At 43.6% G+C, this 27,051-nt stretch overlaps 1 protein-coding gene and 1 long non-coding RNA gene across 2 annotated transcripts in view; one reads left to right on the top strand and one right to left on the bottom strand.

Annotated features, from left to right (window-relative positions):
* The window catches only part of LOC138749289 (uncharacterized), a 73,781-nt gene that overhangs the window by 11,318 nt on the left and 35,412 nt on the right, over positions 1 to 27,051 (bottom strand). The gene's annotated exons all lie outside the window — the stretch shown is intronic.
* The window catches only part of slco3a1a (solute carrier organic anion transporter family member 3A1a), a 130,852-nt gene continuing 121,585 nt past the window's right edge, over positions 17,785 to 27,051 (top strand). Inside the window, exon 1 of the mRNA XM_069910474.1 lies at positions 17,785 to 17,925. Coding sequence (XP_069766575.1) covers positions 17,785 to 17,925 — 141 coding nt within the window. The remainder of the gene's footprint in view (positions 17,926 to 27,051) is intronic.

The raw sequence follows: 27,051 nt of genomic DNA on the forward strand, positions 1-27,051 counted from the left end.
TCCTGTTGAGTTGTGTTGAGGGAGATGTGGAACCTGACTGTAATTTTGAACCGAACTGAGTCACATTCAGAATGATTATGAGTTTCTAAGCTGGTGGAATATAATGACACCAAGGTGTGCCAGCTGTCACTTCTTGGTATAAGATTCATTCAGTTTATTTAGAAAATATTATTTGAAACATTTCATGCTCATAAATCTTCTCTTCTCTCTTTGGCTTGGCTTCGCGGACGAAGATTTATGGAGGGGTAAATGTCCACGTCAGCTGCAGGCTCGTTTGTGGCTGACAAGTCCGATGCGGGACAGGCAGACATGGTTGCAGGGGAAAATTGGTGGGTTGGGTGTTGGGTTTTTCCTCCTTTGTCTTTTCTCAGTGAGGTGGGCTCTGCGGTCTTCTTCCAAGGAGGTTGCTGCCCGCCAAACTGTGAGGCGCCAAGATGCACGGTTGGAGGCGAGATCACCCCACTGGCGGTGGTCAATGGGGTAGGCACCAAGAGATTTCTTTAGGCAGTCCTTGTACCTCTTCTTTGATGCACCTCTGTCACGGTGGCCAGTGGAGAACACATTAAATGGGTAAAAGATCCGATTCAATCTATTTTGGACAGAAATCTATAACCAACCTTCTGCTTTTGATTTTTTTTATTTATTTTGAGGCTTCAGTGTGATTTAGGCAATTTGAATGAGTGGGAAAACATATGGAAATATAAACACAATGCTGGAGAATCTCAGCAGGTACTTGACGTAGCATAGATAACCAACGTTTCGGGCTTGAGTCCTGCATCAAGGTACAAACAAAATGTAGGCAGGTGAGGGGCACAGTCCCATAGGCAGGAGGTAATAGGTGGATAAGGGAGGGAGGGGGTGGCTCTGTGAATGGAGAGGGAAGGGGGTGGAGAGCTGGAGGAAAGACGACAGAGGGGTGGGGAAGAGGGGGAGAACAGAGAGTGGGCTAGCAGAAACCAGAGAGGTCAATGTTATTGCCATCCAATTTTAGAGTGCCCAGACGGAGAATTAGGTGTTACTTCTCCAATTGGTTTGACCGTGCATGAAGCCAAGGACAGACATGTCAGCACGAGAGTGGGGCACAGATTTGAAATATTTGGCTGATGGGAAATCCCTGTCACCGATGCAGACAGAGTGAAAGTGGTCAGTGAAGTGTTCTCCCAGTCTGCATCCAGTCTCTCCACAACGGGAGGAATTTCCAAGTGGCCAACCATTTCAACTCTGTGTGCCACTCCCGCGCTGATATGTCTGTCCATGGCCTCGTGTACTGTCAAACCTAAACCAACCGTAAATGAGAAGGAACTGGTTTTCCCAGGGAGTAGTGGATCTGTGGCATTTTCTGCCATAGCATCCAGTGGAGGCTACATCATTAAATATATTTAGAGTTAGTCAGATTTTGACATAGTGGAGGAATTATGGTTAATGGGAAATGGCAGGTAGATGGATCTGAGTCCACGGCCAGTTTAGCCACAATTCTATTGAATGGTGGAGAAGGCTCGAAGGGCTAAATGGCCTGCTTCTGCTCCTATTATTGTTGCGCCCTCCCCCCAACCATTGTGTTCTTCCGAAACGTTGCTTATGTATCTTTGTCTTTGCTATATAAAGGACATTGTTTGACCAGTTTGGTTTCTCCAGCATCATGTTTTCACTTCAATCATGGTGTCTGTAGACTTTTGTGTTTTACTCCTAGTTCTATGTTACATTCTGAGAATCAACCATATTGGTGAGCCTTGGGTTTCATACAGGCTGGACCATGTACAGATATAGCTTTCCTTCTCCAAGGAACCGCATGGGTACCTGGAGCAGAAGGTTCTGACAGATATTTGATGGAGTAAGTAAATTTAATTTTTAAAAATTTAGACATACAGCACAGTAACAGGCCACTTCAGCCCACAAGTCCATGCTACCCAATTTCCATCCAATTCATTTCGAACAATGGGAGGAAACCAGAGCCCTGGGAAAAACCCACAGACATGGGGAGAACATACAAACTCCTGATAGACAGCGTGGGATTTGAACCTTGATCCTGATCGCTGGCGCTGTAAAAGGCGTTGCGCTAACCGCTACGCCAACCCTGCCACCCCAAAGAGGAACGAATGGCAGCACAAAAAAGGTCAGGCACCAGAGAACACAGATTCAAAACCATTGTTAAGAACTGGGGAGCTTAAGGCAACTGAATCGTAATGATCTGGAATCCTCTTCTTGAAAGAGTAGTGGAAACAGACTCAATGTGGCAAAAGTAATTGGATAATGGATAAACATTTTCAGAGTTCCCATTTGAGCTGTGATGGTCACACTTTGTCATTCTAATTGCTTGTGTACAGAAGTGTACAGGGCTAGCGACCCTGTCTTGCTTGCATTGGTTTATACATTGCCAGTCCTCATACATACAGTCCTCTGGTCTGAAATGTCGACCACACTTTTCTCTGATTAAATGCTGCTTGATCTGATGGGCTCTTCCAGCAGATTGTGTTCATCTACATCTCCCCGGTTTCCCTGGTCTCTGGTACGCAGATTTAAACACCCTCCTCCTGGACAATCCCATTGTTCATTCAGCAGGAGAAAATTGCATGTATCTACCAGTCAGGTGTAAAGTGGCCTTGATGTGATCCTGTTTGCTTGAGGCTCTTAATTATTTTGTGATAAGTCATTGCAGTCCTGCTGCAAAATCCCAACAGACAATTTTCCTCACCAAAAGAAAAAGCATAAAACTAGGAAATCTGATCATGAACACAGATAATTAACCCAGAAAAATGAAGGTTTTGCAAACCCAATTTGGCCAGAGAATTAAACATTAAAATGATTCACTATCCCAGGTTTAGTTTAAGATTAAAAAAAATTCATTAATTGCATTCATAATTACCAATTAGATGAAAACTGTAATCACTGGAAATGTTAATCAGATTTGCTATGAAACTGCTCGGTAGCAAAGCTTTGTGTTGCCGTTGACGTAGAGAGGTGTTCTGAGTGTTTGTTGTGAAGGGACATACGTGGTTTGAAGGTTCTTCTTTAGTTATCTGCTGGACAAGTTGTCTTCCACAGATGGGAGGGACTACCCCACCTCATCCATCCTTCCTTGGTTTCCACGCTGGGACTATGGAAAGTTGGCCGGTCACTTTGTGAACGCAACTCACACCAATACACAATACACCTCTCCCTACCCTCCATATACTCATCTACCCTTCCCTCCCTCAGACACGCAGCCAACATATTAAAAGACTCGTCACATCTGAGTCACGCTCTCTAACAAAAATTTGAACAGTACATGGATGAAAATAATGGCAGAGCTGCTGTAAGGGCAGAGCTGCTGAAGGTGCGGACCCAGGGAAAGCAAGGAGTGGAGACCCAGCGCACCCCCATGGGTTCCAACTGCCCATTCCTACTGCCAACAGCTCTGTATAGGCTTCGAGTGGATGCTGGGGCAAGAAGGGCTCCTGAAGGGCCCCGAGCAGAGAAGGTGCTGAAGGCTTCCTCATCGTGTTGGAGGTTTGAGTCTGGGCTCGGGTTTGAACTGAACTGGAGTCTGTGCAGCTGCAGGGGCTGCGGGACTGATGGAGGCGAATCCACAGACATTTGGCGACGGGGGGTGGGGGGGATCACTGGGCAATGCTAATAGTGAATCTTTGTCTGCCTTTTGGCAAACTAAAGGCAATTTCATGTAATGTTACATATGAAGAGTGAAAGGAAAGGAAGGGGCAAAATTGGACATCTCAAGGACCACATGCGAGGAAGGTGATAGTCTGGTTGCACAGGAATCTGACTGGAAGGTCTCCACTCACTGCCAGCCAGGCCAAGTCCTGGTGCTTATTTCTGAGCCGAGGCGATGGGGCATTCTTCCAGGTAACTTGGACAGTCACTCAGGGAACCATCCCAGGTATGAAACACATTGGGTCTAGATCCGAAGCCAAGAGTGAATGAGGAATCAGGAGCTTTGTCAGTCAAGAGAAGGAAAATGAAGATGTGAAAGAAAATTGCCATAATTCAAAATGAGACAAAACAAGAATTTTCAATAGTGTACAAGAAAAAATATTCTAAATGCAGTAAATACAGGAGTTAAAATGGCTGATCATGTTCAACTGATATCTCTCAGCTTTGTGAAGTCTAGCTGAAAGAGATAGTAAGCACGAGTGAGGTATAATTGATTTGTCTTGGTGCTAGGTAACAGTGAAAACAATGAATGAGACACACTTAATGAGCTGGAGGCACAATACAGTGGAATAAAGTGGGAGAAAATTGAACATACTCCACTGTAAGTATGCCCATATGCATTAAGTCTGGTAAGTGCTTGAATTATATTTAATACATGTGCCTGTCTCTCCTTTGGCACCATGTGACAAAAGCAATTTTCCCTCCTCTTTATGTAAAGAATAAAACTAAATACTTCTAATTTAAAAAAAAGATAATAGCCTTTCTGACAAGAGGACATGGAAACAGAAAACACTAAAGATCCAAATGTTTCAATTCAAAGCGCTCATAGATCTGGATCAGAAACGGATGGGGTAAGGTTCGTGGAGAATTGACCAGGGTTTTTAAAGTTACACTTCATTATAGAGACATTGAACCTGTGTTTCAAAGGATGCATTAATCAAAGAGTTATTTCTGGTGGTTTGGATGCTCATTAATGACTCTACTCCAGTCATTCTCCACCTACTTGTGGCACGCTTTAGGACTCTACTTAATTTATGGGCCCCTTCCCTGTAAAGCAGTCAAGTTTATTTAGTTTCTTCTGTACTGCTCTCCGACCGACTACATGAAAAATCATGATTTTTTTTTATAATTTCAGTCCGTGGACCCCCATAAATATGCAGTGGACCCTGGGTTGGGGGGGGGGGGGGGCGGGCACGTGGACCCATTGGAAATGGCTGGTCTACACCATCAATCTCTCCCTCGGTTTCGTTCCTCCACTCCTGAGGAAAGTTCATTGAACGAGAATATTAACCCTTCTTTCTCTCTCCATGGAGCTCGCTTGATCTGCCGAATGTGAACATTTTGCTTCCAGAGCCTCCAGAATTTTAGTCAACCTTCACCAAATAAGGCTGGGAAATAGCTTCAGGTTATGAGATTGATGAACCTGAATGAAATTGAGTAAATTATTCCAGAATATTTGTACATATTTATTTGATGCAACATGTATATATGTGATTGTTGTGTCTTGCAGTGGAAATATATTATGTGTGTGTACTACAGTCCGGAGATGCATTGTTTCATCTGATTATATGTATATATTCCCTTGGTTCTATTAAAGAGGTACAGCCTTGGAGTGGGTCTTGAGACTATAAAATGCTGGCTCAGAGATAACCAAAAGAACATGCAGTATGTTTCTCCAGTTACATAGACCCTGGTGAGACTGCATCTGGTGTACTGCGTACAGATCAGTTTCCTCACTGAGGAAGGATGTACCAGATTTAGGCAGAGTGGAACAAAAGGTTCAGCAATGATTTCTGGCAGGGTGGATTTGCTCTATAGGCTGACATTTCCTAGAGTTTATAATATCACATAGACATTGCCATCTCTTCCTTCCCCTCCACAAGGGTGCGATCTCTGGCTCAGTGAACCATTCCCCTCCCGAGCCCCAGCTAGGACTGTGTCTTGGGGCCCAGAGCCAACTTGAATGATCCTTGACACCTCCAACATTAACCACTTGGATCTATGGGATATGATGTCTATCATGTTCTCCATTCTATAGAAATGCACAGCTTATCATGTTATGGAACAGATCTAAGTCTAAAAAGGATTATAATAAATTGTAATTTTATTGGCCTCAGTTAGTAATTGAGGAGAATCATCCATAAAACACAGCACAGGCCCTTTAGCCCTTAATGTTGTCCCAACCTACACATACTTACCAAAAAAAACACTAAACCCTCCCTAACCTGTAACCCTTTTTATTTTTAATTCCATCCATGTGCCTGTCTAAAAGTCTCTTACATGCCCCTAATGTTTCAGCTTCCATCACTATCCCTGGAAAGGCATTCCAGGCACCCACAAAATGTTTAAAAAAAAAAAAAAAAATCCATTAATTCTCTCTTAAACTTTCCTCCCTGCACTATGTACAAGATGTCCTCCGTGTTTGCTATTCCTGCCCTGGTAAAAGGCTCTGGCTACCTTAGCTATGCCTCCAGAATCTTGTACCACCTTTCATTAAAAGCCACCTCTTATCATTCTTCATTCCAGACAGAAAAGTCCCAGCTCCACTATCCTTGTCTCATAAGACTTATTTTCCAATCCAGGCAACATCCAGGTAAATCTCTGCACCCTGACCATAGCTTCCACGTCCATCCTCCAATAGGTGACCAGAACTCAGAATACACTGGACAATTAAGATTTTGATTCCTGAACATTTTTGGATGTATTTTGTGGATTCTGAGCTGCCTTAAAATTTTCTATCTGGTATTGTTTTTTAGATATCACCTATATTTGTGATTTCCTGCCCTATGTTAAGTCTATTTCAAACATACAAAACCACGAAATGCAGCATGTCGTTGAAAATTCACTTTCTGCATTCGCACATGGATGTCTTCCATGCTGATCTTGGTGCAGTCAGTGACAAACATGGTGAAAGGCTTCATTGTGACCATGGAAAAGCGGAATCAGGGCAAGTGAAATCCATCAATGCTGGCTGACTATTGTTGGACACTGACATGAGAGGCATCAGATGCTGAGACCAAACGAAAATCAGTGGAAAAACATTTTTAGGTCAATTGAACTAACACAATGGGTTAGCGTCATTATGCAATTAAATGTGCTAAATTCAATAACTTAATGTTTCTCCAACTTCCTACGTGATACGGCAAATCTGAACATAACTTTCTGTTCAGCTTGAAGTTGTCTATCGTAATCCCTTTTTTTTTTGGAGAAGCAAACCTTTTGAAAATATTTATTGTCCAGTGTAACAAAAGCTGCACTCTATGAGAGTTTGTAGCAAGGCAGGCTTCCAGCTAATGGGCCTGGCACATAAGGAGTCAAGCTGGAGTAGGCCGTTCAAAGAGTACATCTGATCTTTAATCAAAGCACCACTTCTCTGCATGAACTTCATTTCCTTTGGTTCAAAGTCAATGTCAAAGTTTAAATTTATTGTCAGAGTACATACATAATATCACATACAACCCTGAGATTCTTTTTCCCATAGGCCAGGCAGAATTTCTAATTATCGGTAACTGTGAATTCTTCTCAATAAGAAATATGTCTTCAAAAATGTAATGAAAGAAAGAAATGTAAACAAACCGAATGCAAATGCACAAAAAAACTATTCAGTATTAAATAATGTACAAAGCAAAAGTCCTTAAATGAGTCCCTGATTAAGTTTGTTGTTTTTGGAATGTGATGGTGGAGGAGTAGCAACTGTTCCTGAACTTGGTGGTACAAATCTTCTGGTACATGTACCTCTTTCCTGATGGCAGCAGTAAGAACAGAGCATGTCCTGGTTGGTGTGGATCCTTGATGCTTGCTGATGCTCTCCGACATTAGTGTTCCATGCAGATGTTCCCAATGGTGGGGAGAGTTTTCCCTGTGATGTACTGGATTGTGTCCAATACCTTTTTGCAGGGCTTTCCGCTCAGGGGTATTAGTGTCCCCATACCAGACCATTTGGTATCTGGTTCTACATCTGTAGAAGTTTGCCAGGGTTTCCGATGACATACCGAACTTCCGCAAACACCTGAGGAGGTAGAGGTGCTGACATGATTTCTTCTTGATGGCATTGGTGTGATGGGTCCAGGAAAGGTCCCCCAGGAATTTAAATTTTCTCACCCTCTCCACCTCTGAATCCCCCAGTGATCACTGGTTTGAACACCTCTGGTTTTCCCTTCCTGAAGTCAACAATCAGCTCCTTGGTTCACAATCATCTCTAACATCCTGTCAATCTTTTTCTTAACTATATGCCATGACTGAAACTTCACAGTCACCTTGAATAAAGAATTCCAATGATTCACCCCTCCCTGGGTGGAGAAATATCTTTTCATCTCAGTCACGACTTTTAAGACTGTGACTGTTGGCCCCAGACATCACATCCTCTCTGAATCCACCCTGTCAAGCCTTGTAAGAATTTTCAGTTTTACAGAACATTGTACTCTTCTATGTTCTGTAAAACTGAAAGACAAAGGCCTACAGACATTGTGATTGTAGTAAAAACACACAGAAATGCTCAGTCGGTCTCGCAGTGTCCAAAAGGAGGTAAAGATATATTACTAATGTTTCAACCTGAGCCCTTCTTCCAGGAATAAGCAAAGAACATTAAGGTGTCAGAATAAAGACTTGGCGAAGGTGGAGTTCAGACCAACAAATGGTGTTAATCAGATATGATAAGAGGAGAGGTGAGAATTGATTTTGTCTCTGTGAGAGGAGGTAGAGAGAAAAGGGAAGAGAGAGAGAAAAACTGGGGAAAGGTGACCGGGTATGAAGAAGAGGGGAGGGTTTAACGGAAGCTGGAGAAGTTGATGTTAATGCTATGCAGTAGCCGTATGCCCAAGTGAAAAATGAGGTGTTCTTCCTCCAATTTGTGGGTGGTCTCATTCTGGCAGTGGATGAGACCATGGACTGGGAATGGCATGGGGAACTTAAATGGGTGGCCTTTGAGAGATCTACACTGTTGCGGCAGACTGGTGCTCAACAAAGCGATCTCCCAGTCTGCGCCCGGTCCCTCCGATGTAGAGGAGACCACAACCGGAGCACCAGATGCAGTAGACGACCCCTGCAGATCCACAAATGAAACGTTGCTCCACTTGAAAGGACTGTTTTGGGCCCCAAATAGTGGTGGTGAGTGAGGAGGTGTGGAACATCTCCTGTAGTTGCAGAACAGTACAGCACAGGAACTGGTCCTTCAGCCCATGGTGTCTGTGCTGAACATGGTTCCTAATTAACCTGAAGCCATCTGCCTGCACATGATCAGTTTTCATCCATTCCCTACCTGCTCATGTGCCTGTTCTTAAATGTCACTATTGTATCTGCTTTCACCACCTTCCCTGGCAGTGTGTTCCCAGTACCTCCCACTCTGTTTAAAAAAAAAACTCTTGTTAAACTTCCTATCTCACAACTTAAAGCTATGACCTTTAATATTTGACATTTTCAAACTTTCTCTGCCTTTCATAATTTTATAAACCTATCACGTCTCCCCTCAGCTTCTGATTCTCCAAAGAAAACAATATAAGTTTGCCCATCCTCTCCTTTTTGCTAATACAGTACACTCTAATCTAGGGAACATCCAGCCTGCACATGCTTCCTGCATATGGTGAACGCCACTGCACACTGTTGAGTTCCTCCACCATTTTGATGTTTTTACTGCAATCACTTCCATGCTTCACTCCAAATGTCTCTTTGGCTTGGCTTCGCGGACGAAGATTTATGGAGGGGGTAAAAGTCCACGTCAGCTGCAGGCTCGTTTGTGGCTGACAAGTCCGATGCGGGACAGGCAGACACGGTTGCAGTGGCTGCAGGGGAAAATTGGTTGGTTGGGGTTGGGTGTTGGGTTTTTCCTCCTTTGCCTTTTGTCAGTGAGGTGGGCTCTGCGGTCTTCTTCAAAGGAGGTTGCTGCCCGCCGAACTGAGGCGCCAAGATGCACGGTTGGAGGCGAGATCAGCCCACTGGCGGTGGTCAATGTGGCAGGCACCAAGAGCTTTCTTTAGGCAGTCCTTGTACCTCTCCTTTGGTGCACCTCTGTCACGGTGGCCAGTGGAGAGCTCGCCATATAACACGATCTTGGGAAGGCGATGGTCCTCCATTCTGGAGACGTGACCCACCCAGCGCAGCTGGATCTTCAGCAGCGTGGACTCGATGCTGTCGACCTCTGCCATCTCCAAATGTAGGCCTTACTCATAACTCCCAACATTTACACTTAACACTTGGGACTGAAGGAGTCAAGATTGGAAGTATAGCATGAGCTTTGGTTACTCGTGGTCCTATTTTTAAGGAACGAGGTATTGTAACTCACAATCATGTGCACATTTAATGCTCTAACAGGCCCAGCCATTTGCTTCATATGCTGCCCTCACTTTTGATCTCCCAAAGTGGTACCCTTGTGATGCACGGCTGCAGCAGGAAGCAGAGGCAAAACTCGAGAAAAACTGTACAACAGGCTTTATTCAGTTAAAAGTCTCTGCTACGATGGTAGCTGTACTGGTGGCTCCCGAGTGACTGGCTCAGGAGGGGCCAGCTCCGGATTATATCCTGGGCAGTTGATTGAGAGTTGGCCAATGGAGTTTGGTTTATTCAGGTTGGCTGATTGACAGCCAACCAGGTGTGGTCTGTCCTCCGGTGATCTTCTTGCAGGTACAGAGATCACCCCCTGCAGTAGGCTAGTGGTGTATCACCACAACCCTACACACTTGTTAAGCCCCCCCATCTACTATTTCTCTGTCCTTATCCTCAACTGGCCTGCATCCTGCTGTATCTTGCACAGTTTGTTTTTTTAATTTCCGCTACCATTGAGTGGTAATTTTGCCTGGCCCACAAGAAACAGAATCTCAGGGTTGTATGTGATGTCATGTATGTACTCGACAATAAACCTGAAATCTGAATCTGACAACCTTCCTCACTGCCCACAACGTGCCTTTTTTTTGGTTATTTGCAAGTTTACTAATCAGCCAGTGTACATACTCATTCAAAAGGTTTGAGGTCCCAGCATGGATCCCTTTGTCACAGACCTTCAGTCAGAGAAACTTCCCTCTACCGCGACCCTCTGCGTTCTAAGGCCAAGCTGATTTTGGATCCAATCTACCAATTCACTGTGGATCCCATATAGTCTTCTTGACCAGCCTCTATGAAGGACCTTGTGAAATAGCTTAAGAAGTCCACCCTCATCAATCATCTCTGTCACCTCTTTAAAAAAAAAAATCAGTCATTTTCTGCCCACACAAACCATGGGGGAATGGGAGTATTTGTATTGCAATTGAAAATTTTAAATAAAGTATTAAAAAAAATTTATAATAAGCCCATGCACTTCCAGACAATAACAAATCATACCCCTAAAAATCATTTCCACCGATGTAAAGCTTTGTTGAATTAATCATATTCATAAAAAGATCAGCTCTCATTCTTCCAAACTCTAAGGCTATAGGCCCAGCCTGTTTATTTTCTATGACGCATTCTCTCTCACGTTATATCAAATGCACAAAGTAAAATATATCATTTGAGGCCAGGAGTGAAACACAAATGTCTGCGGACACTGACATTGAAGTAAAAACTCAATGATGGAGAAACTCAGCAGATCAAACAGTATATTTTATACAGCAAAGATAAAGATACATAACCAGCGTTGTGGGCTAGAGACCTTCATCAAGGTATGAGCAAAATGTAAGCAGGTGCCCGAACAAAATCGGGTGGGAAGAAAGGCAGGGGGAGGTCCCACCTGCAGGAGGTAATAGATGGATAAGGGAGGGAGGGCACACCAGCAAAATGGGAAGGGATCGTGGTTCTGTGACTGGAGAGAGAAGGGATTGGAGAGCTGGAGGAAAGAAGACGGAGGGATGGGGAGGAGAGGGAGAATGGGGAGTAGGCTAGCAGAAACCAGAGAAGTCGATGTTAATGCCATCCAGTTAGAGAGTGCACCGACAGAAAATTAAGTGTTGCTCCTCCAATTTACGGGTGATCTTGGTTTGACAGTACATGACAGCGGGGAAATAGGGCACAGAATGGAAATGATTAGCCCCTGCGAGATCCCAGTCACTGAAGTGGACAGAGCGAAGGTTCCCAGTCTGCTCCCAATATTTCGGAGATGGGATTGGAGGGAAATGAGACCAGCAGTCAAAAAGTAAGTCGAGGCCTGGGATGATGAGTGGGATGTTGCAGCAAAGGCCTATTGGGGTGCCTGGGTAGGGTGATAGTTCAGTTAACCAGCAAATGGCACCCTTGTAGAGGGGAAGAAGGGGATTGAGTGCTCCATGGAATCAGTGAGTATCAGGGGTTTCTTGGCTGACATTCCAGTCCAGTAACAAGAGAGTGCTGCTCTGTCAAAAAAGCTGTCTTTTAGATGAAATATTACACTGCAGTAACAGAAATTCACCAAGACCATGCCATTTTTAAAACAATATATTTATTAACTACTAATAATATAACATATTAATGAACTTAACCCCAACTATGTGTGAATGTATGCGCGCACGCGCGCGTGTGTGAGATACCCAAACCATTACAGCTTAGGCACAATTCTGGAAAGTCAATCCCAAAGTTCAGCCTTAGAAATCCAATGTTGAAACTCAGATTTTGCAACTGATGTACAGAAGTAATCATGAAGGAGACTATTGATCAGACGGCAGAAAACTCATTAATTCTTATTGAGTTGCTTCCAGAGAAATGTCTTTTCATACGAATAACTGTCACGACTCCCCTTTTCCTTGCATATGGGGAAACGAAACATATGACTTTCATGATGCTTCCAAAACCCAGGCACGGGTCAGATGAAATGACTATCAAAATGGTCACAATCCAAATGCAGGAATTTGCCTGCTTCCTTTACCCAGATATGGGTGAATCAAAATGATCATTACATTGGACGTGGTGGTTCAACAATAACTTCCCAGAAAAAAAGAACCATCAGAATTGTCCATTTCACAGAGGCATTCCACCTCTGTGTTTTACAGAACAAAACTGAAAAACTGTATCTTTAAGTGTCCCAAACACATGACTCATAATCTATGGCCCCTCAAATCGTCATAAAAATTCCCATGCACTATTTCAGAAAGCAGCGGAGTTCTTTTTGCTTCACTGGGCAATATTTATTCCTTGCTCAAAACTGTTTTTTTTAGAAAGGTTTCAGATTCAGATTTCAGATTTATTGTCAGAGTACATACATGACATCACATACAGCTCTGAGATTCTTTTTCCTGCAGGCCATGCAGAATTACCACTTATTGGCAGTGCAAAACAAAACTGTAAACAAATACTTGTAAACAAATAAAGAAATGCAAAAGAATTTGGTTCGGTGCGGACTAGAAGGGCCTAATGGCCTGTTTCCGTGCTGTAATTGTTATGTTTATGTTTTTTATGTAAATACAGAGAGAAGAAAAAAAAATGCAAAAGTTAACGAGCCCCTGATTGAGTTTGTTGTTGAGGGGTCTGATGGTGGAGGGGTAGCAGTTGTTCCTGAACCTGGAGGTGACACCTACACCGCTTTCCTGATGGTGGAAGTGAGAACAGGGCATGTGCTGGGTGGTGTGGGTCCTTGATGATTGCTGCTGCTCTCTGACAGCAGTGCTCCCTGTAAATGTTCTTAATGGTGAGGAGAGTTTTACCCTTGATGTCCCAGGTGGCGTCCACTACCTTTTGCAGGGATTTCCGCTCGGGGGAATTTAACAGGGTTTTCGATGTCATGCCAAACTTCTGCAAAACTCCTGTGGAAGTATTTGTTGCATTGGGGATTTGCTTTGTGAACTTTGGCTGCCGTACTTCCCACATCGAAACGATCTTCTTCACAAAATTATTTAATTGGCTGTAAAACACTGCGGGTTGTCCTGAATGGGAGGTGACTGGCACTACAGAATTGCAACTCTTCTCTTCAACAGATGCCAGGTTGCTAATTGATAGTTGTATGAATAATGATTTACAGCTCTCTTTACTAATAACAGAAAAGCTTCCTTGTCATTCTGTGACACATTATGCAATTTGCTCCACCAGTATCCTGCCTCAGTAATCTCCAGTTGGATTAGAGATGATGAAAAGACAGCTGTGTTTTTGGAAGAGGTCCTACCAACAGCTGAAACCTACTTTGGATGTGGAGCTGGGCCATGCAGACCAACCCCTTCTGAGCTTCAGGTCCTGATCTGAGCTGTCGTTGAAGAACTCAACAATGCAATGTCTTCACTATTATTAAGCAATGAAAACATGAAAAATGGCATGTGTTGGTAACCTGTGATGAAAAAAAATCCTTGAAATGTTCAGCAAGGCAGGCAGCATCCACTGAGAGATAAACAGTTAATGTTTCAGGTCAATGACCAGTCACCATGACAATGTCATTCATTCTGCTTTCAGATTCAAACTTCAGATTTATTGTCAGAATACATATACAACCCTAAGATTCTTTACCTGCGGGTGAGGCATAATTACCACTTATTGGTAGTGAAAAAAATGACCCAACGTACACATGTAAAGAAATAAAGAAAGGTAAACAAACTGACTGTGTAATACAGAGAGAAAAAAATTAATAAAGTGCACAAGTAAGAGGCCTTAAATGAGTCCCTGATTGAGTCTGATGGTGGAGGGGGAGCAGCTGTTCCTGAACCTGGTGGTGCGAGTCTTGTGGCACCTGCACCTCTTTCCTGATGGCAGCAGCTAGAACAGGGCATGTGCTGGGTGGTGTGGATCCTTGATGATCGCTGCTGCTCTCCAACAGCAGCGTTCCCTGTAGATGTTCTCAGTGGTGGGGAGAGTTTTTCCGGTGATGTCCTGGGCTGTATTCACTATCTTTTCCAGGGTTTGACACTCGGAGGTATTGGTGTCCCCAGACCAGATTGTGATGCAGCCTGTCAGCACACTTTCCACCACACCTCTGTAGAAATTTGACAGGATTTCCCTTATCCTATTATTATTTTCTTGGTGCTTTGTTACCGCTTCCTTAATAATTGATTCGAACATTTTCCCTATTACTCAGGTCAGGATAATTGATATGTAGTTCCTAACAGCTCATCATAATATCAGTTTCTTACAGCTCATCATTCACCCGCAAACTGTTGAGTCCTTGACGAAGGGCTCAAGCCCGAAACGTTGGTTCTGTATCTTTATCTTTGTTTTATAAAGGACACTGTTTGACCTGCTGAGTTTCTCCAGCATCGTATTTTTACTTCAATCACGGTGCCTGCAGACTTTTGTGTTTTACCCTCGAATTGCTGTTCTCCACTATTTCTGTATGGTTTTCTGCTACTCCTTCCAAACCATTGCCCAACTCCATCCCGCTATTTTCTGCTCAAACGGTCATCTGTGACTACATCATCTCTGGACTTGTCTGCATCAATGCACCTCTGGCCGATCTCAGTGAACTTGCCACCCAAAACTCAAATGCCTCTGAGATGGATTTATACTTTGCAGTTAACTTGTCACACCTGTGCCTACTGACCTGTGCTGGTTTCCCAAGCCTTAATATTAAAATTCTGCATAATGTTCTCCAGAGAACCATGGAATGCAACAGCACAGAAACAGGCCCTTAGGCCCTTCTAATGCCCTAGAGAGGGGCAGTTTACAGTGGATCAATTAACCTTGAAGTCTTTGAGATGCAGGGAGAATGTGCACACTCCAGGCAGACAGTACCAAAGATCGGGATCAAAGCAGCAAACAGGACCTTTTCAACCAAATTATCCAGCCCTTCCATTCCTGACAAGGAAAGCATGTCAGTGGCCCATGGTTTTTTCAAAGCCTCTGAATGGGGGCAGAGCTGTGGTAAAGAGTTCAATTAGGTTTGTTAATTTTAAAAAACCATTTCAGATGATCCAAACTCCATTCAGATGATAAGGTAAGTCTTGTATCAAAAATAATTAAACAAGACCAGAGAATTCCAATTAGTTATTCTGCTCCGTTAAGGCGCCATCTCTTGAAGCTAAGTACCATTATGAAATATAAACGATGCTGGAGAAACTCTTCGGTGGACTTCACAGAGCAAAGATAAAGATACATTTTGGCTGGAGCCCTTCATCGAGGACACGGTCTGACCTGTTGAGTTTCTCCAGCATCGTGTTTCTACTTCATTCACGGGGTTGGCCGAATTTCGTGCTTTACTGCAATTATGTAATTGCCCATCTTCAGTTTAGGCATAATTTAGTTTCCTTGAGATCATCAATGTGGTTGTGGGTCATTTTGGCCGGGGGACTGCAACTCCTTCCACGCTCTTCTGCTCTGATCACTTGGATCCTGTGCACATTGTTCATTTTGCAACAACTTATTTGATTCGATTTCCTCCCCTCCCCTCCTCGTATAAATCTGGGGACAAACTCCAACAGACCAATCCTAATGGAGATCAATAATATTTAAGGATCAAACAGGTGTTGGAATGAACGGTGGAACATTCTGCAATTAGGAAACAAATAAAGATACGAATGATCATTTTCAACAAAAATTATTTCCAAAGAACAGCTTTTAAAATGCCGTTTGCAATGGTTACGAAGGATGGTTAATTTGCGTTCAGGGCGAAGTAGGTCTCGCGTTACGCAATGCAGAATTCACCCTGTTCCTCCTGGGGTTGACCTGGCGAGGAATTGGTTGGATTCGCTGTGGATTCACTTGAAAGAACTTCACACCGAAGAGTGGACCACAAACGTTGAACACGGGCACACAGCAGGCTTGAGCTCCCAGTGCGACGGGACACTGGCAACAGATTGCGGTTGCTCTTTGGAGTGGAAACAATTGTTCAAAACAAGATTTTGGACTTTTCCTTTAGGGAAGCTCGGGTTTGATTGTTGCTAAAATTGAATCAACGAGATTGAGACGATTTAAGGTTAAATTTTATATATATATATATATATATACACACACAAACACAGACCTACATACATTCGAATGTATTTATATATATATATATATATATATACACACAGACGTACATACATGTGTGTGAATATATATATACACAGAGACGTACATAGATGTGTATGTATGTATACACACACAGACGTACATAGATGTGTATGTATGTATATATACACAGAGACGTACATACATGTGTGTGTATACATACATACACACACAGACGTACATACATGTGTGTGAATATATATATACACAGAGACGTACATAGATGTGTATGTATGTATATATACACACACATATGTACATACATGTGTGTGTATACATACATACACACACAGACGTACATACATGTGTGTGAATATATATATACAGAGACGTACATAGATGTGTATGTATGTATATATACACAGAGACGTACATACATGTGTGTGTATACATACATACACACACAGACGTACATACATGTGTGTGAATATATATATACACAGAGACGTACATAGATGTGTATGTATGTATATATACACACACACAGACGTACATACATTTGCGTGTGTATATATAGATATATATATCTATATATACAGAGTATATCTCTATGTATATAAATATAATATATATTTACGTGGATGCAGACACACACAGAGGAGTGCGAGAGAGAGAAATACATATTTCTCTCTCTCTCTATACTACACACACACACACATAAGGAGTTTGCTGTATTAGGAGACTGTACGATTGATTCGAACCCCTTCTGGTCGACATCAATCCGACCTACCAGAAAGGAGAGAAAATGACAAGGCGCTTTCTAGCTTGAGCAGACTTGCTGCCCCGACATTTGCGGAACAACTCAGCGACCTCCCCCCTACCCCAACCCTTTCCACGCACACCCAGAACGAAACGAACCCCCTTTGTCGCCCAGTGCGTTCCAGGTGAAGGCGCCTGGTTGCATAATCCCCCCCACCCACCCCTTCCCTTCCCTGCCCACTCCTCCCTTCCTGGTCGGGAAAGCTACCGAAAGGATTACGGGGCGCCATGGAACCTCGCAGCCGCTGACGGCCTCCAGATCCCCGGCCGGGAGCCCGAGGAAGGGAGGATGAGAATGCCTCTGGCTGGCCCCAAGATGCGAGCACCCTTCCTGCGGGGAGGGCGAGGAAGGGATGGGAGGCTGCCCTGTGCGTTGGAGAGGAGGAGGTCCTGAATGAGGTGACAATGGAAGGACACCAGTGATAAGCAGAACATTGGAGTGGTGCGTCTGAGAAGGAGGGGGGGGGGGGGGGGATCCGGGCTCTCTCTCTATTCCTGTGTCTCAGAGGAAAGCGCCCGTAATAGAAAGAGAAGAAGATGCAGAGTGGACAACTGCGGAGTAGCGGCGCCAGCAATGTCCAAAAAGGCGAGAAGAAATCTTGTTTTTCTAACATCAAAATCTTCCTGATCTCGGAGTGCGCCCTTATGCTGGCCCAGGGGACCGTCGGGGCTTATCTGGTAAGACCAAGACCCTGTCAAGAGCAAGCCCTGGTGTTGCTATCCAATTTATTTTTTAAAAGTTGACATGAGACTTTGAGATCTTATTCATGAAACTGAACCCAAATGAGTTATCGTTTGACAGAAATACGGTTTTGTAAATTTGTTCAGGTACTTGCAGGAATCAGATCAGGTGCCTATTTAGAAGTGAGTCCGTGCAATAATGTGCTTGCACACGAGATGCAGAAGAGATTGGCCTGTCGGAGAATTTCATTTATTAATATGGGTAGCTGGGGTTATAGGTCCAGTGACCGATATTAAGCTTCTGGTCCAGCTGATTGAAATAGCACCTTCAAGGTTGAGAGCCCACCCTAATTGGACTACATTGCAATGTTATCTGTAAAGATCTTCAGCCTTCTACCCAGTATCCTACTGCAGTGAGGCTCAACTGATTCTCCCAGTCCGGGTAATGCGATTCATTTCGATTTTTACTGTGCGTGTGCAGGAACATAACGCACGTTTGGTTACAGACACACATACGGAAACACACGCATTTTGGAACAAAGAATTGGGATAATCGTTAGCTAAACCATGATAGATTGCAGTTTCTATGGAAACATACAGTGGTTGCCGGGGACTCTTACATAACTGTTATCAATCAGTTGCAAAGTATGATCTGTGCCTCATCAGTTTGTATCATTTTGCTTTCTGCTTGCATTTCCACAATTCACATTTGAAGAACCAAATCATGGGTTTATGTGATGGTCTTGTACTAACTTTATATTCAGGATTGTCACGTACCCATTATCTGTTCCTCCCCCTTCCCCTCTCTCTCCTCTCTCCCTCCCGCCCCCTCTGTCCATGTCTTTCTCCTCACCTCTCTCTCCTCACCCCCTCTCCCTCCCGCCCCCTCCCCACCCCTCTCTCTCTCCTCCCCTCTCTCACTTCCTCTCTCTCTCTCCCCCTGTCCATCTCTCTCTCTCTCTCACACTACCTGTAAACCCTTTCTGATTCACTCCTTATGTTCTACTCCTCGCATCTGTCCTTCTGGTCACCCAGAATTGTATTCCTTCCCTTCATGACCTTCTCTCTCTCTTTCTCTTCCTTCTCCCCCCCCCCCCCCCCCCCCCACCTAACTCTACGAAGCTGCATGAGCAATGCCTGCTATTTCAGGTTTGTCTCCCAGACCCCTGCAGCAGTTCATTTTGGCTCCGTGCACTGCTGTCAGGTTGAAGATGTCGCAGACAGCAGTCCCTGGCTTATGCTGGAATCCTGGAGAATTTGAACGCCTCAAAGGCCTGCGTGAAAATACCCAGAAGTTGCAGTGATAGCATGTGGCCCTAAGGCTGCATTTACACATCATTCACGTGCCTAATATTGGATTGCTTGTCCTTTATCCGGACTGATAATTTCACAGAGCTTTAACTATTATTTTCATGTCCTATTTCTGCTGCTGCTTTGAAATATTGAAATGAGATTTTTTTAAATCACAGAGATTCACTCCCCAGACATTACTTCTGTTCACCAAGGGTCAGTCAGTAGTGCTCACCCATCTACAAGTTAGAAGCTTGGGTACATTTTCACACTTAGGCTAAAAGAGTCAAGTCTTACAGATCCTAGGACTCACCATGTGCATGCACATCATTAAGTATCTCTTTATGTGGATCATTCCAATTCAAATGTTTATCTGAGAATTACCCAGAATATTACAGCACAGCAAAGGCTCTTCGGTCCTTGGTGTTATGCAGATCAATATATTCCTACCAAAACAAACTAAACCCTTCCTACGGTTCCTCCTGACCCTCTATTTTACTTTCAACTCTGCGCCCGTCTGAATTCCTCTAATGCTTCAGACTCCGCCACAATCCCAGGCAAAGCATTCCAGACTCTCTGTGCAAAAAAACTTACCCTTGACGACTCCCCTAAACTTCCCTCCCTTAGCTTTACCATGTGTCCTCTGGTGTTTGCTACTCCAGCCCTGGGAAACAGGTGCTGGCCGACCACCCTATCTTTGCCTCTCATAATCTTGTAGCCCTCTATTTAAGTCATCCTTCTTCGCTCCAGAGAGAAAAGTCCTAGCCCTGCTAACGTTACCTCATAAGACTTATTTTCCAATCCGGGCAACATCCTGGTACAGACAAGAGTTACCAGGATGTTGCTCGGATTGGAAAATAAGTCTTCAATCTTCTTCGACGTTGTGATGATCCTGAGCTGACCCATGCACGGGCTTCCCAGAGTCCAACCCCTCTCCAGCTGATGATCGCCTTCCTCAGATTCACTCAGCACCTTAATGAACAGCCCTGGCTTTATAAACATCTGCTAACGTTGCAGCTTGAGACTGTGGAACTCTTCACTGTTGGAGGTACTGTCTCTCAAATGACATAGAAAAATGTGGTTTCGTTTGGACTCTCAGGTAGATATCAAAGAATCCATGACACTGTTTGGAAGAAGTGCATGGAGGTTGGAAGAGTAAGGAGTGATTTTACTGAAATATCAAAGTTGTGATGTTTCTACCATTGAGTGAACCCTGATTCAAAAGACGCATCTACAAGAGGAGGGGAGGGGGGTCATCATTTAAAATTGAGGTGTGTCAGAATTTCTTGCAGAGAGACTGAGTCTCTAGAATTCTCTACTTCAGAGGGGTGTGGAGATTAGATCATTGGGGGAATTAAATGAGGAACTAGATTCACTCTTTAAATATCAGGTTATCAGAATTAATTCGCATGAAACATACCCATGAGATTTGTTAGTTTGGCAGCAGCAAATATTGCATTTCAAAAATAAATTTGTGCAAGAAAATAGGATAAAGTGAGGAGTGTCTGGGGTTCATTGTTCATTCAGGCATCTGATGGCGCCGAGAAGAAGCCGTCCTTGTGCTGCTGAGTGCTTGTCTTCAGGATCCTATTCCTTTTTCCCTGATGGTAGCAGAGTGAAGAGGGTGTGGCCTGGGTGGTGGGGGGTCCTTGAGGATAGAGGCTGCTTCTTGAAGATGCCCTTGATAGAGTGAAGACTGATGCCCATGATTTCACTGGACAGTGATACAACCAGATAAAATGCTCTCCATGGTACACCTGTAGAAATTTTCGGGTCTTCGGTGACATATCCGAACCTCCTCAAACTCCTCACAAGGTGGCCAGCCTTCTTTGTGACTGCATCGACATGGAGTCCGCAGGACAGATCCTCAGAGATGTTGACACCCCAGGAATTTGAATTTCTTGACCCTCTCCACTGCTGACAATGAGGACTGGTTGTTGAGGGCGATGGGGGAGTGGCAGAGAAAAGATGAACTTTGGGGCAAATCAGCCACGAATGTATTTAACAGTACATTGGTCAGACCATACCTGGAATATTGTGTGCAATTCTGTTTGAGAGGATGTGATTAAGCCTGAGGCTTGGGGAGGGGGTGTGGAGTGGGTGCAGAAAAGCTTCACAGTGATGTTGCTGGAACTGGAAGGTTGATTTACTGAAGGAGGATGGATAAGTTGGGAGTATTCTTCTTTGAATGAAGGAGGCTGAAGGTTGACCTTTTAAAATCTTTAGGGGTATATGGTAGATAAGATGGATTATCACAGACTTTTACCCAGGGGAGGGGAGCCTAAGAGCAGCTTGGTTAGTGTAGCAGTTAGTGCAACGCTGTTACAGCGCCAGCGATCGGGGCCGGGGTTTGAATCCCGCTCTACTTGTAAGAAGTTTGTCTGTTCTCCCTGTGTCTGGGTGGGTTTCATCCCACCCTTCAAAACGTACTGGGCGTTGTAGATTAATTGGGTGTAATTGGGTGCATGGGTTTGTGAGACGATAGGGCCTGTAACCGTGCTGTATGTCTAAAGTTAAAATTTAAAGATTAGAGGGTATAGGATTAAGGTGAGAGGGGACTGATTTAAAAGGGGACTTGAGGGGCGAGTTTTTCCATGAGTGAATGGAGAGGGCTGAGGACAGATGTACCTGCTGCAGTGTTTCAGACAAATGAGCACCATTACATTGCCAACTGGAGAACTCTTTGGCTGTGTGTTGTCTGCCTGACTCATTCCCTAATGTTTCTGAGGTGGATTAGCCCTTCCCTCCAGGGTCCACGTGCAAATTTCTTCATTGTGGTGTACAACTGTTTTACTCAGAGTGGTTAATGTTCACAATTGGGCTATTTACGTATTAGTGGTTTGGGCTTGCAAACCAAGAAAGTTATAGAACACAGAATACAAAACAATAGAGTACTGTATTCAGGAACAGGCCCTTCACCCCACAATGTCTTTGGTGACCATGATGCCCAATTAAACTAAAGCTCTGTCATTTCCACCTGATGCACATCTCTACCCTACATACTCATATGTCCATCGAGAAACACACCTACGGCCTCCCACTCTCTGCATAAAAGAACTTGCCTCACACATTTCCTTTAAACTCCCCCTCCCCATTTTAAATAATAATGTTTATCATCAAATATATTGTTCACATGCACCAAAATTCTTACTTGCTGTAGACAAACAGGTACCTGGTCAAAAAAAAAAGCTACTAAAACCAACTACAATAGTATACTTTATTACATTTGTGATATTTTTACTCTGGGAAAATGATTCTGGTTGAACCTATCATAATTTTATAAGCGTCCATCAGTTCTCTCCATTGCCCCAGAGAAAACTTTTTCCAAACCCTTCCTAAATGGGGCGGCCAGAATTGCCCACAGTAAGTGCGACCGAACTAACCCCAAGTTACCTAGAGCTTAGGATCACTCCTTTGGAGGAGGAATCAAAAATCCTGTGATCAGAATTTCCCCGTGGGTAATACTTTGTGAAATTGGAAGAAGGGCTCAGGCCTGAAGTATCGTTTATCTCCTTTGACATCCTTTGGATGATGCGAGGCCGGCTGAGTTCCTCCAGCATTTCTGTGTTTTTAGTATTTTGTATACATTGAGCAGGTATGTCCTTCTCTGAAGGACTTTCCAGACATTACTATTGGAACAATGCTTCGTAAAAAACATAAATTTTAGATTTATATTCAAATTCAGCATTTCTCCAGTCTACAGTGCACACACATACACAGAACATAATCACCACGAACATACCAAAAGATATAATTTAAAATAAATATATATATTAACATTTTGGGATGATTTGCTGGGTTACAGGACACTTTTCATCGGTCCCACAACCTGCGGGAAGAAGCTATTTCCCAGCCTGGCCCGTCCTGATTTTGATGCTCCAGTACCTCCTCCCTGATGTTAGTGGGTCAGATACTGTGTGCCGGATGGAAAGGGTCCTCTATAATTCTCAGAACCCTATTTAAACAATGCTCCCAGTAAACGTTTCAAACGATCTTTTCATCCATTTGAGTTTTGACCATAAGAGAGGATCACTGGAGTCTCCTTTCCATCCACCCCACCTCCCATCAATGTGATCTGCCAAGATCGTTATCTGAAGAGGGTGTGAAAAATCATGGAGGACCCCTTCCACCCCGCACACAGCATCTTTCAGCTGCTCCCGTCGGGGAAGAGATCCAGGAGGATCAGAGCCAGCACCACCAGGCTGAGGAACAGCTTCCTCCCATGGGCAGTGTGAACAACCAAAGGAACTGAACATCTGAGACTCTCATATTTATGAAACAATATTTACTTATTTATTTGTGTATATGAATACTTGTCCTGCATGTGTATTGCTTGTCTGTATGTGTGTTATGCATGCTTGTGTATGTGTTTTGCACTGAGGACCGGAGAACACTGTTTCATATGTGTGCAGTCAGATGACAATAAACTTGACTTGACTTGATTTGTTCCCGTAATCCTTTCCTTGCCACAAATTGCCAAATGATTAAATTCACCACTGTTTTGCCTGAAAACCTTTGTATAGCTTAAAGAAATGCTGCAGGGACATGGGCAACGATTCTGTCCCGATCCATTCAGTGGAGCTGAAAGACAAGCGGCATCTTCAAGAAATTGCTTCTGAAACTCTCACTGATTCCTTGCATATTGTAAATTTAAAATTTAAATTTAGACATAGAGCACGGGTACGGGACATTTCAGCCCACAAGTCTGTTTACACCCAATTAACCTACACCCCAGTACATTTTGAATGGAGGGAGGAAACCGGAACACTTTCGGGGGAAAACCCATGCAGACACCAGGAGACCATACAAACTCCTTACAGACACCACTGGATTCGAACCCAAATCTCAATTGCTGGTGCTGTGAAGGCATGATGGTATCCACTACACCAACCATGTGGCCCATGATAGAGTGAACACCCCATGCCAAAAGGGTTTGCTTTTGGTGCATTTTCTGGAACGGGTGAAGAGATGGGGATTTGATTGAACTTTGCACCAGCTTGTGGATCAGTTGAGTGAATAGGTGAAACCTTGGCAAAGGAAGCTTCGTGAAGACAAGCGCGAGGTCAGCCACTCTAGAAAGAGGAATCAAGTCAGAGTGTCACCAAAGTTGGAGAGTTTGAAGGTCAATGAACTGTCGAGAGATCTGACCATTCTTGTGCATGAAACGCAGAAAGCCAGCAAGCAGGTGGAGAGATTATTCCATTAGGACAGCAGAGCTTGATGCACCAAATGGCTTCTTTCTAAGCTGTAAAAATTTGGTGATCCTTTGATGCATCCGTGGGGTAAATCACTCCTCACCCCAGGAACTTTCCATTGCCTCACAGAGAGAATCAAAGTGCTAATTGCCGTATGACAGCTCCCATTAAAACCAGAACTTTGTGTTGCCCATGACAATGTTGTTTTGATCAGGTTGAAATAAACCCCATTAAGGCTACCACAGTCCCACTGTAGAATGGGGCTGGTGGGCTGAGGGTGGGGAAACTCCCAACTGTGTGGAATCCATGGACAGAGTGTCTCTGAAGGGACTCTCTTTTGCTTCTCATTCTCTCGTACTGGGCACTAGTGATGGGGCAGGCAGAAGGCATTTTTGTGTAATTTACATATTTTGTACTATTACATGACAATAAAGGAATCTTGAATCTTGAGAAGCATGCTGACAAAGGGCAGCTTTGCTGCGGGCTATCAGTCATTTTCCTGCATAGATAGATTACAGCAGAGGTTATATTTTTGAAGGTTTAATATAATGTGGATGGAGATTTTTTTTGTATCTTTCGCACTGGTAAATGTGGCCATCAAAGGGAAAAATTCTTCAAATCCTGTACCCCTTTAGGTAATCGTTATGTTATATGCTGATATCACTCTCATGAAGTTCTTAAAACCTACACCTCCCAGCAAAAGCCTCATGTTTATGCAAGATAGTCATACAATGTTCATTCTTGTATTAATGTTTATTCAGTAGTTTGAAGAATCTTTCTTTTGCTAGGTTTAAGAGTTGGCTCTTAAAGACAATAGGATTTGACCCTGTGGAATTTTAAGGAGCTCCTTGAAATTAATAATGGTTTGGCCTCAGGCCCTCAGTGGAGATAAAATGTAACCGTCGAAAGATTTCAACCAACTGTGTGGCACAGTTGGCGCAACGCCTTTATGGCGCCAGCGATCGGAACCGGATTGGGGTTCGAATCCTGTGCTGTCTGTAAGGAGTTTGTACGTTCTCCCCGTGTCTGCATGGGTTTTCTCCAGGGGCTCCGGTTTCCTCCCACCATTAAAGGCGTACTGGGGGTGTAGATTAATGGGATGTAAATTGGGCAGCATGGACTTGTAAGGCAAAATGGCCTATTACCGTGCTGTATGTCTAAATTTAATTTTAAAATGTAAAAAAATTCATTAGGAAGTGAACCATATGCAAGGAATAAAAATGAAAATTGTAATCACTTTGAACATAATCAGTGCTACCCTGTCACGGGCTGGTTAGTGTAGAAGTTAGTGTAACGTTATTACAGTTGTCTGTAAGGAGTCTGTACATTTTCTTCGTGACCGCATGGGTTTCCTCTGGGTGCTCAGTTTTCCTCTCACACTCCAAAGGCCTATGGGGTTAGTAAGTTAATTGGTCACAAGGACTTATTTGGGTAGCGTAGGCTCGTGGGCCGGAAGGGCCTGTACTGTGCTGTATCTCTAAATATTTTTTTTAAATGGACCAAGTTGAAATTTCTGCAGAAGTCTTCAACCATGGAAGATGGAACCTAATGCCAAGAAGTGTGAGATGATGTGTTTTTGGAAGTCAAATATACAGTAAATAGTAGAGCCCTAAGGAATGGTGATGAACAGAGATATTTGGTGGTTCAAGTCCATTGCTCTCTGAAAGTGGCCGCGCGGGTAAGTAGGGCAGAGACAGCCAATCCAGCTCAAGTACTGCTTATCCGAAAAACAAAAATGCTCCAAAATCCGAAACCTTTTGAGCACCAACATGACGCCACAAGTGTAAAATTCCATGTGGGGCTCTAATGCTCTGTTGGCGCCAATTTGTTACCAACCATCGTCACCGCTAGATCTACGTGCATTGCTCACTGGAATTTGGTGCTGCATTTATCTTCTTTTGTAAGTAGAGATCAAGTTTTTTTTGATAAGTACAAAACATTATTTTCATGTGAAATCTGAAATTCATCTCCACCTAAAATGCCATGTTTGAGTATAACGTGACCAGCAATATTAATGGATTGGAAAAAATAAAATCCAGTGTACTCAAAACTTTTGATCAAAGCACAGCATTGTAGGTGGAGACTGAAAGCCTGTCGTTGTTTAACAACTGATACAGGTTTCCTGCTGATGCTACTGGGCTGCTTAGTTACCCTAAACACATTAATCCAAAAAAATTCAAAATCTGAAACCTTTCTGGACCCATGCATTTTGGATAAAGGGTTCTTGACCCAAGCATGGAATGTAATAGTTGGGATGTTACGATGAAATTTTACAAAACATTTTTTCAATTGTATTTGGAGTATTTTGTGAATTGTGAAGTGTAGAGGTTAGTGTAACTTTGTTTCAGCACCAATGACTGGGGTTCAAATCCAGTGCTGTCTTTAAGGAGTTTGTATGTTCTCCCCATGTTTACGTGAGTTTTTTTCCAGTTTCCTCCTACCATTCAAAATGTGCCGGGGTTATAGGTCAATTGGATGTAATTGGGCAGCAAGGGGTTGTGGACCAGAAGGGCCTGTGACCATGTCCTATGTCAAAAAAAGCATACTGCCGGAGGGATGCGGTTTAACTGGAGAGAGTGCAGAGGAGATTCAGCAGATAGTTGCCTGGATTGGTGGTTTTAATTGTGGGGAGAGATTG

The sequence above is a fragment of the Narcine bancroftii genome, chromosome 14 (genome assembly GCF_036971445.1).
Source record: "Narcine bancroftii isolate sNarBan1 chromosome 14, sNarBan1.hap1, whole genome shotgun sequence".
Taxonomy (NCBI): domain Eukaryota; kingdom Metazoa; phylum Chordata; class Chondrichthyes; order Torpediniformes; family Narcinidae; genus Narcine; species Narcine bancroftii.